The sequence below is a fragment of the Buteo buteo genome, chromosome 1 (genome assembly GCF_964188355.1).
Source record: "Buteo buteo chromosome 1, bButBut1.hap1.1, whole genome shotgun sequence".
NCBI lineage: Eukaryota > Metazoa > Chordata > Aves > Accipitriformes > Accipitridae > Buteo > Buteo buteo.
In genome coordinates, this window is record NC_134171.1 from 54,186,455 (window position 1) to 54,201,469 (window position 15,015).

Sequence of the window (15,015 nt, forward strand, 5' to 3'; positions counted from 1 at the left end):
TACACTAATGATTTTTTTAATAACTTTCAGGCAAAGTAGTGAAAGAGATTAGGAAAGAACATATGGGAAAAGTCACTTTTGACCTATGTTTTATCCTTAAAACCCGAAAGTGGATTCAGTATTAAAATGAAAGCACTCTAAGTATATTGTGAAATATTTACAGCTGTTATTACTGCCTGATTTATGTGTGCCAGAGACCAGATTATTCAGACTGGTTTCACAAGCAATATGTCAGTAAACAGGATTTTGTTTGGTAATTATATTAAACATGTCCATATAAGCTTGGAATTAATTACAAACAGTATTTTACTGTACTTGATAAAAGCACTAAGCAGCAAGAACTAATGACGGCAAAAAGGTCTTCTCTCATTTTCAATAAAGGTTTCCATGTGAAAATCTGTCAACATGAAAAAGTTACTGCTTGTAATTAAAACCAGGCTTTAGTTCAGCAATATGTTTACATGTTATGTTCCAGAAGAGGAAAAAAATGCAATTGAATTACTCTCCTTAAACCCTGTAGTTCACAAACACATGATCTGCCCTGGGCATGCTACTGATGTCAACTTCTTCAGCTTGGTAAGACAAAAAATTTAAGTTCAGCCTCATGACACATTCGAGAGTTTTGCACGACTAACACACTTTGTTAAGAGTTTAAGTGAGCCCTCCAGATGCGTTCACAGGATTTTTGCAGTGGGTATGTCTACTTGCATCAGGCATTTAAGCTCTCTACTCCTGTCAGTACTTGTACAAGGTTTCACTAATGGACGGATAATAGCAAAAAGGAGGCGGAGGAGGTTACAGTAATACTTCACTGTACTTGGGAGCATGTCAGTAAGCGACTAATTACCCCTCTGTTTCCAGCTCTCACATTAACTTACTAAGCAACCCTTTGCCTGTCTCCACAATGGCTTTATAGCACAAGATCTATTTTCAAAACGGACTTCAAAGTGACTTCTCAGAATTAGACTGATTGCCAAACCGGGTGCTAAACTGCTTCAGTGGGTCCCGAGACCACAGTACTAGGACCTCAGCCTGCTGGTTGCTTTTGAAGATGAGTAACAAGTACATCACCTGCCACGCTTCTCTTTACCAAGCAGTCACCACTTTTTCCACTATACTTCTCAACCCTCTTTTTGATACGCTGAGATGCATAGGTGCTATTTGCTGTGCCAATGGTTAACTTGAATTTAAGGCCATAGGCATACAAACACTATCGTGACAAGTTTCAATGTCTTCACACTGCTGTAATGAGACATATTTCCTAAATAGCTAGCAAATAACCTTTTTTTTCCATGGCAACACAGTGCTCCACGTGACAAAGCATCTTACTGACTTCAGTAGAAACTTTTCTCGAACAAGGTCATAATATATTTAACGATAAAGAATCAAGCAGACAAACAGTTCTGTGCTTATCCTGTGTTACAGAAGCTTCTACACTAGATTTGTTAATCTAGCTTTAATTCAGAAACCTGACACTCTCTGCTTTTCTTGTAACCATTTTTGTTTCTTGTTAATGCAACCAGATGGTAACTTCAGTTTGATTACAATTCTCCCCACTTTAATGTGAACTCTTCATCTTACTACTATCAGATGACATTTGCTTTCCTTAATGTACACAGTTTTAGAAAAATTACAGAAGTGCTATCGCTGTGTTACATGAAAAATTCCAATGTACATTTAGCTGACATAGCATCAGCTGCTGTTTAAACTGGGCTTAGCTAATGGACTTTTAATGTCAGTGGGGTTATGTGCAGTTACTGGCTATTAGCAAGAATGGGCCCTTTCTATAAAAATCACTTTTCCTCAAGTGTGTTGTTTGAACATTCCTTCCCCTGATTTAGTGACTGTCACCAAATACAAAACAAATGCAAGGACGCTGGAATCTACTGTTATCTTTAAAACCAACTTAACCTCAGCCCGGCCTCCACAAGCGAAATATGTGTTCTGCATTGGTACTAGTGGATATAAAACTTTAAAGACAAAAGACCAAATTTTCCTTGTCTTGCTCCAGTGAGTAAATCCCAAGCAATCCAGTGAAACTAATCAGACAGAAAGCAAAATTTGATCAAGGTACTGCCACCAATTGATTGCCCTAAGAGAAAGGATCTTTGGAATGAAACCAAGTACTCATAAAATAAGCTCATCAGTAAAACATAGCAGATAAATAGTCCATGCAATGTCATTTTAATTCAGTTTTCTTTGCAAATGTTTCTTATAAATGCAAATTTAAGACTTTCCTCTTGAGACTACAAAACAATAGAAATGTTTATAAAGCAAATAAGTAAACTAGGAATTTTTTTTAAGATTTGGAAGGTTTTATCTAATAGTTATGTTTACTACAAAGAATTAATATATAACATTGGGGGGGGGGGGGAGAAGAAAAAAAAAGACGATCCATACAGAAATAGTGCAGGACAGGCAAAGGGCAAAAGCTAGCAGGAGATGAACAATTTTGCCTTTTCCAGTGCTCGTGAAAGGCATATGGCACTTCTCATTCTACTGCCTAAACTAGGATAATAACCGCTTTTGTTACCAGCTACCAGGCTGCATTTCTAACTCAAGCCTTCAAAGCCCATGCTTTTACTAGTAGAGGTCTTCAGTTCAGAAACAACTGATTGCTGAGGCAGGAAATTGCCATGCATTTGTGTGTAAGAGATATTTATGTGGATATCTGCCTACAGTCGGTGACATTTGGCTGTCAGTGTTCTTATCTGAAATAACATGACAAAACCCAAGAGAAAAAACATCCACCTGGAAGAATCTCACCAACGTGTTTTCAAGTGAGGCACTGTGTTAATCTCTCCACAGCAAAGAGCCACATTGCTACATGTAAGGGAAATGGAAAGCCTCAAAGTTATTAAAATTACTGAGCTTGAAAAAAGAAAAAAAAAAAACAACACAAAAAAACTTGCCAGCAAAAAAAGATGAGATCAAGGTCCGTCCATCCTAGAGTCTCACTCCACTGTGTCAACATATTTTTAACGCAGAACCAGATCAGCTTCTGACGTGTGCTGGCATTGAAATTAATGGAGCTACATTTGTTGGTGGTCATACCCTGGCCTTGTAGAGTGTAAGTCTATCCTTGGCATAAGCACTAGGGATTTAAAAAAACAAAAGGAAACTGACAACAAACTGACATGTCCCAGTACTGAACTTTCTAGCTACAAACTTTCCAGTTCCTTAGGAACTAAGGAATTAGGAACTTCCTATTTGCTACAGCACCGCTTTTTATATGAGGAAGAGAAGGAAAACCAACACTCACATTCTTGCCAGCAGAGATCTGCTGCCTAAGAAGATTGCTGCATTTTATTTAAGCAAGAGACCAAAAAAGTTACCCTCACCTTCAGAAACTGGTGAGGAAGCAGAAAGGAAGTCCCTAAAGCTACGTTTGCAACGTCTGCATGAAAGGAATTTGTAATGGGGATGATGACTTGCCAAAAAAACTAGTGCAGCTTTGGGGCCAAAAAGCTTAGAGCAAGGAATACTAGTATTTCATGAAACAATTCAGCGAGATTTTCAGTGAACAACACCCGTACAAGGGCACATTCTTCACCATTTAATTACATCCCTGTTCCTTAACTGAACAGGCTTCTAGTTTCCACGATCAACTCTGATTTTCAGATCTGAAGCAACCGAGTTTAACAGGGGAAACTTTATCTCCTCCTAGTTGAAAGCACCACTGAGTTTTGTCCTGATCCTAAAATAAAGGCTCGAGCAGCAGAGGTTTCTCTATAGCCTCATCTGACTGCAGACAACCCAAAATTTCAGTCTGGACACCTCACTGTTACCCTGCTAGCTCCAGCTATTCACTGCTAGTCATGGCCACTCATCTTTTGTACGTGTAGAGCTGCAGAGTAACCAGGCGGACACATGAAGTTGTTGATGTTGTAGGGAAAGGCCAGAGGAATACATCTGTGCTAACTCCATGAGCAACTGGCAAATCTAGGAGATACATTAATGAAGGAGAAAATTAATTCAGAGTAAGGCAGTGTGCATGTCTGTACTCTGAATTACTCATGGTAATTACCTGTGCTACAGTCACTATAGGTAAATCCAACACATGTGAGAAAAGAATTAATCTTGCTTGCTCTTCCGTCCCATTTGTTGTTCTTCGATTTTGGTATGACCAAACTGCAATTAACTTCATTCAGTGAGACCATATTATCATTTTCTCTCACTACGTAAACTTTCCAGTATAAACACATATGTTGGGACAGGGTAAGACAAGCAATGTATTTAAACAATAAATAAATACACCATATTATATGAGTGCAGCAGTTCACGTTCCAGCCATTATTTTAGCAAATTTATGGTTGGAATATAGCTCTCCAAGAAGCTCTGAATTACTAATAATCCTGTGGTGATCACTTTTCATTGCCTGACTTGAAACGCACTAAATTCAAGGAAAGAAATGCCTGAGGAACAACTATCAGTTCAAACAAGTTTCCAAAACAGCTGCAATAGAGTCAACCTCTTTTGACAGATCATTCAAGGCTTACTTGCACGTTTCCTTGTATCTAGCTGATGAAATTCAAGATTTCTCAAACAATTACATCCAGCACTCAGGGGACCAAAAAGAACGCAAGCTTTCCTTTTGCTCAAAGGATACACTGTTAATCCACAGAGCTTAACATTTCAACCTCTCACTCAATATGAGACTAAGAAATAAAGCTACTTTCCTTCTTGAAAATAACTAAAAAGGGATTGGCAGGAGCTACCTAACAAGAAAATGCTCAGCTGTTGCCAGGCCAGTAAAACCCATCCGAGCTCCTTAGCATTATTGTTGATAATGTTACCTCAACAAGAGAAAAGAAGATACTGATTTAATTGCCTAGGCAACCTCATCGCTTTTATGATGCGTAAGGCAATGGGGTCCTTTGGAACGTAAGTTGTTCATTCAGATGAATGAAGTACAGTTGAATAAGATAGTCTTGAATTGCAGATTAAACCCAAATGAAACAAAACAACCCAAGGCAGTGATCCTTTTTCCATTTACAACAGTGCTACAGTCACCCGCTGGATCTGCTCTTGCTCCTTCCAAATTTGGGATAACACTGTGGATTTCACTGGGCGAAGCAAATCCTCCCAAACCGCCTGTCACCATAAAGTCAGAGCTTCCGGGAAGCATCCCTGTTTCTGAGCAACAGCGTTTGGGTTTGCCCTTTGTCTTTTACATGTATTTCGAGATACCAGCAGATACAAAGAAACCATTAGTGAGACCCAACAAATTTGACATTGGGAAGGCACCCAAGAGCCTTCAACCTAGAATTCCCTCTGTAGCATCTATCTCTGGGATTGTCAGACAAGAAGGAGGATGGACTGGAGCACCTGAGTCTTGGGTGCTCAGAAGCCTTGAGTTTGCATTTTGGCTTCTGTACACGTTTGCTCTGCACCCTTAGGCAATTCCCCTTATATCTCTCCACCAAACAGAGAGAAATATAGCTGTCTTTCCAATCCAGCAAGATGGATTAAAGATTAAATAGCTAATGCAATGTGACAAATAAGAACCTCCCATTGTCTCTAGCGATGCAAACATGTAGCAAAGCTATCCTAAAGATGGAACTGCAGATGTCCCCCATGGGAGGTATCACCAAGATGAGTATGCACAGCTTTTTGACTGCCTCTTGCTGTCCTGCCTGTGTAGGACTCATAATGAAGGAAAGTGAGAATTTGAGGAGGTGCTGATGCACTGCAGCATTGCATATCGACACAGGGGACGTCCCTGCCTAGATGGGATTATTGCACAGTCATGCAAGCTAGAGCAGCACTGCTTATATGTGGGGAATAGCAAAGGTACTCACCTAAATCTGGCATTGCCTACCCTTCCCTGGTGGCATTAAGGGCATATCTGGCACCACTGAGAATCTGGGTCTCTTATCTTAATCTGCACCACAGTAAAATCAGTGTGATTTAAAAGATAAAGAAGAGAGCGAGACCTAGAAAATGCTGTAAATATATGCCTTAACCACTGCTTAACCAGGACTGTAAGTCAAGTTTAACAGTGAGGTTTTTCACTAGGCTGGTTGAAATATATGGAAAAATGTAAATGGAAATGAAACTGTTATTGTCAGAAGACCTTACAACTTTTAACTTTTTCATTTTCTCTGAACACTTAACAGATTTTCAGAGACCATAAGTAGAAAGAGTTTGGCCAGTGAGGTAAATATTTGGGGCTTTATTGACCTTTTCACTAAAATAACTCAATCTTTTCTGGTTTCGATTAAGGTTTCTTGGTTTTTTTCAACCTCCTCCAGCAAATAAACAAAAAGGACTCTTGTTTTGTTTTGTTTCCCCCAAAATTTTCCATGTTGATAAAAAGGATACTTTTAAGTGAAACTACTTTTGCATGAAGCTTTTCTTCCTCAACCCAAACTTTTAGATAATGTGCGAGGCTATAAAGGGACTCCCCAAATCCCAGAGTTTGATGAATTAGGAGGAAATCCCACGTTTCCTGCTTAATGTGCGTGTGATTTGGGATGGAGTTATAAAAGCAAACAGGAAGCTGTTCTAGTGATGACTACCTAGGGGAAAAGCTGTATACAAGCATCTCTGAGGTTACTGAAAGCTGGGAAAACCTCCGGCAGCTCTTGCCCGCTACTCTGACTCTCTGTGCCTTACTTGTGCGTGTTGTTTGTATGAGCAGAGCCAGCCTTGAGGAAAGAGACTGGAACACAACTACAGTTTGGGGCTTTCCATTGTGGTTTAACCCCAGCCAGCAACTAAGCACCACACAGCCACTCCCTCCCTTCCCCCTCCACCCCCCCCCAGTGAGATGAGGGAGAGAATCGGAAGAAAAAAGGTAAAACTCATGGGCTGAAATAAGAACAGTTTAATAGAACGGAAAGGAATAAACTAATAATGATAGAGATAACAATAATAAAATGACAATAACAATAATAATAATAAAAGAATTGGAATATACAAAACAAGTGATGCACAATGCAATTGCTCACCACTCGCTGACCGATGCCCAGTTAGCTCCCCAGCAGCGATCCCCCCAGGCCAACTCCCCCCAGTTTCTATATTAGATGTGACGTCCCATGGTATGGAATACCCCTTTGGTCACTTTGGGTCAGCTGCCCTGGCTGTGTCCCCTCCCAACTTCTTGTGCCCCTCCAGCCTTCTGGCTGGCTGGGCTTGAGAAGCTGAAAAATCCTTGACTTAGTCTAAACACCACTTAGCAACAACTGAAAACATCAGTGTGTTATCAACATTCTTCTCATACTGAACCCAAAACATAACACTGTGCCAGCTGCTAGAAAGAAAATTAACCCTACCCCAGCCAAAACCAGGACACTTTCTTTTACCTTCTCCAGCTAGCATGCATGCCCATAGCTTACAATCAGCTTTATGCCACCTGAGATTTTATGCTACATCTTTACCTGAGAAAGACAAATCTAAATACAAAACCCACAGCCGATGCTCTGCAAAATGTTTAAGCAGACCTATCATAAAACCAATGACAATACTAAATAAATTCTCTCCCCATCACAATGCTGGAGTTTGGGGTCAGAGTATCTGCAGATGACCCCGTTACATTAAACACATGGAAACAAAGTACATGCAAAATTAAAGGGAATTTTGTTGTTCCTATTTGTTCGACATAAGTTTCTTTATAACCATTTCTCCTTTCGTATAATTTCAAATGCTTGCTTACAAATGATGCAAATTAAGTCTTTCTTTGTATACAATTTGCCTCCCAGACGACTTAATACCATTTCCTTCAGATCACCTCTTGGATAATGTTATGATGGAAAGCTCCAGGGGCGCCTGCTTCCAAGACTGGACTCTACCGAGCACACACAATAAATCACTTAAAACACCACCATCCCTTCAGTCCTTGGAAGCAGTTAGCACTGAACTGTGCCTCTGCACAACATTATTCTGCCACTGTGTTGACGGAGGTTGTAGCCAGCTGGAAAACCGCTGCTCGTCTTGTACTCCTCGCTTTTAATCCTTGACTTGCGCTCTAAAAGCTCGTGCTGCTTTATACCCCCAAGTCGAACGTGAAAGCAAAGATGGCTAATGAAAATGACAGGCGATGTAATTACTGCTTTATTGGCATCGATGCCAAGATCGCTGCCTGCTAAACTTGAATACCTCCACTGGGTGGCTAACAAGATGTGCACTTCACAAACTAGCACAACTCTCTCCCCACTCAAAAGGGAGGAAAGAGGGAACGGGAAAAGGAATGCCATTTTTTCCTATAGTGACATATAGATAGTTATATGAAACATATTGCATAGGCAGAACACCCACGATTAAATTAACTTTTATTTCAAAGATAGCCTCCAGTGATGTGTTTTCAATGACAAACCAATGATCTTAATGTTTGAGACTCACATTGAGTCAAATCCTCTTTCACTAAATGGCAGCAAACTGTTCACTATGAGCAATGCAAATTCACTTAGGAATTCCCCTTTGCAACAGCAATTAAAACATATTTTTCTGACAAGCAGCAAAAGCAACTTTTCTGCCCTTCTCCAGGAAAAGTAGCCAGAACTGATTCCTCAGAAGTCCAATGATTTAAAATCCAGAAAGACACCAGAAAGCAACAAACATAGCCACACATGATAGAACGGGTCACTCCAAACAAGAGTGGTAGCATGAAATAAACATAGCTTCACTTTTCAAAGTACAGTGCTCCTTAATATTTTACATATACACAAAATTCTGGTCATTTACTGTACAGAAATACTCAGTTGCTGTCCCAGTCAGTCTGGGCTCTTCTCACCTTCCACGAGAACTGGTGCTGCTTTGCATCCTATTCAACCGAACTGGACAGACTGTGCCTCAAAACACCACTTGTCAACTTGCACAAAAATCAAGATATTTACTTGAAAATGTCTAATAAATATAATCCACATTTTCTCCTCTTTTGCTGTGCAGACCAGCTATGGAACTGATTTGCCTGGCCTTGGCACAGAGCTGTATTCCTGTTTTCAGACATACTGTATTTGGAAAATTAAATTAGGAAAATCTTTTTAATATGGTTAATGCTGTTTCCTGTTTCTGACTTTGGATGTCACACACAAAGCTAGTCCCAAAATATAGTGAATAATCAGGGTTGGGGACCATTACTAAAGAAAAAAATGAAAAAGAAAAAAAAAGTTGTGTGGTGAATGATCCACGTAAAATGATTAAGTGTAAGTATGCACAACAATTGTGGAAATGTTTAGATACACTCAGGCATTCTTACTGTACAGAGGAATAAATGACACTGACAGTAATACTGAAAAGCCATCAGAAGGGGGCTGTATTTGATGTATATACTTTTTTTCATAACTGTTGCAACCAGCTGCTAGAGACGGGAGCCAGAGGAAGAGGAGCCCAGATTCTGGCTCCCATGTTCCCAGGGAGGAATTCCTCTTCCACAGACAGATCCGTCCACTTCATTTTAATCCTTCTTAAATTGCAACTTAGTCAGCAAAGGAAACCTGGTGGCTGCTTTTCTTTCAGTGAAGTCTACTGCAGTACTAAAATGCTACTCAGGGCCAGTATGGGCTACCACATCCAGCCCAAACTCATCAACATCATTGAAATTCGCAGACCACATTGCTTTAAAACAATTTAATGTTCCAAAGGGGCTTATCCATTCACAACGGAATACTGCTTGGCCTTCACTTTACTAATACAAACACTATTACACCCACATGGTCCACTGATGCATCAAGATAATTAAGTCCTTTCCCCCCCTTTTTTTCAACAAGATTTGTTTAGGTATTTAATTAAGAAGTGCATCCCCAAAAGGTTAGTACATTCACATGTTATATTTCACTTTTTCCGCACCAAGCATTTTCAAACTGCTGCTGTTGCTACTATGGACTATGCTGGGGCAAGACAAATATCTGTGCATATGGCTCTTTTACAGTTTTCTTTTTAAATTATCACTTTGATTTAATTAGGTTTGAGGGGTTAAGCATAAAAAAAAAAAGCACTCTTTTGTTGTAAAGGAACAACTGAAACAAAAACTCATTAATACGTAGTCCCTTTAGCTTTTCTATCCACCTCTTATGCCATCGTTATTAGCCCATAAAGCTGTCTAAAGCATGCTTGTCGCTACAGATAGATAGCTTGACCTTCCCTTTCGTCCCACCTACACCCCAAAAAGGTGGGGGCCACGGGCTAAGTTCTTCAAAGACTTTTAATGCCCCAAAATGGGGTGGGGCAGGAAGTAGGGAAGTGCAACAGCTGAAACCCAATCTCTGCTGATTGAAGAGCTGAAGAAAAACTTGCTCTTATGGGAGATGGCAGTGAAATGCCAGGCAGGGGTAGGTGCTTGGGTCCAGGGGTGGTTGCTCTTTCTCTCACAGTTTGGGACATTTGAATTCTCATTCTGATGTAGCTTATTACAGAGGTATAATGAATGCAGCGAATGCCAGATCAGAGTTGATTCTGGCTTGATAATCGCTCTGGCCCCATTCACCCCACTTTGAGAATTACGGGCTGTCTCCATGATTGTGGCCATTTCCTGTTCTCTCCTGATAACAGCGGAAAAATACTTAGACAGCTTCAGATAAGAAGATAAGAAATGCTAATAAAACAAAAAGTGTATTTAGCTCTGCTGAGAAGCTCACAGGAGGATGCTGAGATGCAGTGATATGAATCTCTCTGCCAGGGAGTGTGGGGGTTGGTCCAACAACTACTCAGTTAATAAATTTATTTTCCACGAGGCAATGGAAAAGGAAGGCATGAAAGCAGAAGCCCCAGCAATGCTCACGGCCTCCTTAGCCTGCTTCAAAAGATAAAGATGGTTGGGGAATGGGGAAGAAAAGCAAAACAAAAAATAATACTAGCAGCAAGTACTGGAAAAAATGTACACGCCCTCTTTCCCTTCCCTTCTTCCCCTTTCTCAGTCCTAACTATGTGTTTGCTGTATGAAGACTCCACATCAATTTTTTTCTCCTTTTCAAGGTATCACAAAAGATGATTGAATTTTTTTGCACAGTTAAAACCAAGTCATCTGGCTCCAGACCCACTGAAAATCAAAGACCGAGACCAGTTTGGAGTGTAACTCCCATGTGTCCTATTTCTATTTCTCTCAAAGGAATGCAGCCAAAAAGACTAGAGGGGTGTTTCCATTTCGAAGGAAACAGACTGAATGGAGGATGACTTTGGAAAAGGAGGTTGGGTAAAAATCATTTCACTGTTCACGCATTTTTGGAAACGTATAAATGAAACGGAGGGAAAACTTTGCCCGGTGCTATATGATGAGAAAACTTCCTGAAGAGGGCATAGTTAAACTGTTGATTCATTGCCTCACTGAAGCACCACATACACACACATGAAGATCCCCATGACAAACACCAATCAGAAAATCCCTCAGCTCTGGGAAAGATGCCAAAACCAGGTCTGCACTCGAATTCTGTGCCTGGTCCTAGCAAACGGGAAATAAAAATAAAAGCATACATGGAAAAACAAATCCAAGACGAATGACTATATCCCAGCCACATTCCCTGGATTTTCCACTCTGTTGTGAAAGTTTATCACACACCACACGACGGGAAGCATCGCTGAAGAGCTCTCCGACCCCTTCTGGGTACGTGGGCACACCTGCGTCCTGCGAGAGGTCCCACACGCGTGCCGCCCTTCACAGCGTATGCTCAGGGGCCCTAGCTCCTCTCCCCTCGTGGCATTTCTGTCGCACAGCGTTGCGTTACAGAGGGTACGCGTGGAAAGGAGCGACCATCTGAAAGCGTGAGATATGCCCTGTGGCACTGCGATGCGCGCTCTGAAACAGCCGAACGCAGGGGGTCCTCTCTTCCCCACTCAGGCCATCTGTCATGCGAATTAGCCGTGTCCTGCCAGCAGAGCAGGCAGGTTCCTTTCTGCTCCAGGTCCAACTATCTGAGAGCATCTTTCCTCTTCAACATCCCCCCATCTACACAGACTGATATATACCCACTGACATCTAGGTCTACATGGACATGGTACTATTAAAACCTTCAAATACATAACAGCAAACCTGTCTTATCTCGAACATGAAACCAACCAGTGAAAGGAAACGACATGTAAGACACCGAAGAAATGCGACACGATGCATAAGGCATTTTTGTACTCTCGTTCTCTGCTACCCCCTTTTCATGACCAAATTTCTGATCTTCCTGTGAGATAAATGCCTGGTATGGGCGAGGGAACGTGACTCTGAGGATGGAGTAAGTATCAGCGGGAAACGGATTAGCACCGTTACATGTACAGACATGACATACAGTGCATCCAGCCCACCGGCAGCAAGCCTACGGCTCCCAAAAGCCTGCCCGGGGCACCGGGAGTGGAAGCAACCAGCACTGCTCTCCTAGAGGCCGTAGAGGAGCGCACTTTGCAATGGCTGGGTGGGAGCACGGGGTCAGATCTGTGCAGTCGTCTCAAGTGCCCCTCCACAGAGATGATGGGGGGAAAACCAAGCATTCTTCCACTTGCATTATGCTAACAACTCCGAATCAAAGCTTTGCTGTGTATCACTATTTCTTGGTGGCATACATGAAAAAAAAAAACAAACCAAAAAAAACCCAAACCCCAAAACGAAACAGCTTCTAAAATTCCTTTTCTCTTGTTAACCATATAACCAGGATTTCCAAGTGCTTTAATGAACCGCACATCCTTGCTATGCGCAGCTCTGCCCACATGCAGCAGCAACCCCTCTCTCTCCAGTGCTGAGGAGGTTGTAGAAAAGTATTTCCCAGCAAAAGCCACGCATTTCCACTTTAGGTCTAACTCCTGGGAAGAGAGAAGAAAAGCACCAGAGAAAGTTTATCCAGCATCAGCTGGCAGGAGAAAAAGCCTCCTGGTGTGGCTGTCTGCCGGGTGGGTGACACAGTGAGCCAGGGCTCTTTGTGATGCTCTCAAGACATCGCTAAACGCACTGAGAAGCAAGACATTTTCACTTGGAAAGGGGAATTTATACACGGGCGACGGGGAGAACAGATCTAGATGTACTCCAAAACCCCTGACAAGAGAGGGAAGAAAACAAAAAAAGCGAAAAAAAAGAAAGAAAAAAAAAAGGCAGGAACACAGAAACGCGGTAACTCCCTTCGGGTATATCGCGGTTTAGGCACGACGAAGGAGGGTGGCGGGGGGTTGCGATGGGGGGCTCCCGAACGACCGTCGCCGGCAGAGCCCCGGGGCACGGCTGTGCAGCGGCAGAGGGACGCCCGCCACGCACCTGCCTTTCCCACGCACCTTGCCAGCCCTCCGGGGCGCACCGCCGCCGCTCCCCCGCCCCCGAGCGCCGCCGGCGGGGCTCCTTCAGCCCAGAGCCCCCCCTCCGGCCTCGGTGCCCCCGCGCTTGAGGACGGAGCGCGGGGAAACGCCTGTCCCGGCCGGGCTCAGCGACGACAGACCCGACCCGGCGGGGGCGACCGGACCCCCACCCGCCCGACCCCGGCGGGGGCCGTGCGTGCGGGGGAATGCGCTGCTTGCACATACACGCACAGGGGGAAAAGGAGGAAAAAAAAAAAAAATCACGGCATCAATTCGCCTTCTCAGCCCGCACCCGGAGGACGCCCCGGCCCCTCTCCCTCCCTCCCTCCCTCCATCCATCCACGCGTCCCCCGCCTTACCTTGCGCCGCCGAGCCGGGGCGGCTGGCCCCCAGGACGGCCAGGGCGGGGAGCACCACGGTCTGCAGCAGGTATCCCAGTCCCAGCCCGCAGCGGGCCGCCGTCCCCTCCAGCCCCTTCCCCATGGCCGGGGCAGGGGGGCGGGGGGAGTCGCGCAGAGCCGCGGAGCTTTTCTGTGCCGCCTCTGCCTCCGCCGGCCCCGTCCCGCCGCCGGGCGCGGAGGGACGCGGAGGGGCGCGGAGCGGCGCGGAGCCCCCGCGAGGCGCTCAGGCTGCGCGGGGGGCGGCGGGGCTGGGGGCACCGCTCGTAGCGGGGGGGCAGGGGCGCTGCATGGCCCCGCGGAGGGGCGCGGAGCGGCGCGGAGCCCGGCGGAGCGCTGCCTTCTTCCCGCGGGCGGCTCGGCACGGCTGCCTCCACCCCGGGGGTGGGCGGGGGCCGGGGCCGGGGCCGGGGCTGGGGAGAGGGGGCTGCGCCGGCCGCCTGCGATAAAATGCGAGCCGGAGCGAGGAGCAGACCCAGAGGGAAGGGGGCGGGGGAGGCTGGGAGCCACCCGCTGCAGAACCGGCCCCCTTTCGCCTCCCCCGCCCGCGCCCCCTGCGCGCACACCCGCGGGCACACTCGCACGCAGATGCTAGTGCACACGTGTGCACGCAGGCACACGCACAAACACACACACACGCGCGCGAGCGCTCACACCACCCCCCCCCCAGCCCACCCGGGCCGTGCAGCCGGGAGAAGCCCCGGGAGCCGGGGCTGCGCTGGCCGGACCCCACTAAGCCCGTGGCTCTCCCGTGCCCACGCCGTTCCCGGGGAGCTGACACCCCCCACAGCTGCAGGGCTCGGGGGGGCCGGGGCCGTCCTTAGGGAGCCCCCAAATGCGCGGGGGGGGGGGGGGAGAAGCCCCATGCCGGCCAGGGGACACCTCTGCTCCCACAAGCAGCAGGGTGGGGGGCAGGGGGAGAGGTGGCACCAGGAGGGATGTTGAGGAGCCCCCCGTCCCTGGGGAATAGCTCCCCATTTGACCCCCAGGGTCTCTTTCTTAAGGCTGGGGTTGCTCCCTGCCAGACCTTACCCTCCCAGCCTTCTTACACCCCCCAAAAGCTCTCCCCTGGCCTCTGCCTTCACCACACACCCACCAAATCTCACCCAGTGGGATGGCAGTGCCCGCATCTTGGGTTCGCTGCTCAACCAGGGCTCACTTGGGTTTTACTGTTGCTTTCTAGGGCTTGTGTTCATTTGTTTTGGGGTTTTTCTTTTATTATTTTTTTTTTAAGTTGCCTTTCCCTTTGCAGATCCCAGGCAGGCTGTCCCCAGCCATGACCAGACTCAGCTACTCACATGCCAGGTTTGCCAATGCCAAGGGACTGCGGCCCCACAGCTCTCCCCGCACCATGGTACTCCAGGGAGCATCGCCTTCCCCAGCCCAGAATCTCCCCCAAGCAGGGCTGTGTGCAAGG

The 15,015-nt window shown here is 45.4% G+C and overlaps 1 protein-coding gene across 1 annotated transcript in view; it reads right to left on the reverse strand.

Annotated features, from left to right (window-relative positions):
• Positions 1-13,717, reverse strand: part of UNC5C (unc-5 netrin receptor C) — a 262,862-nt gene extending 249,145 nt beyond the window's left edge. The window contains exon 1 of the mRNA XM_075030825.1: positions 13,560-13,717. Coding sequence (XP_074886926.1) covers positions 13,560-13,683 — 124 coding nt within the window. The 5' untranslated portion in view covers positions 13,684-13,717. The remainder of the gene's footprint in view (positions 1-13,559) is intronic.
• Between the last annotated feature and the right edge of the window lie 1,298 nt (positions 13,718-15,015).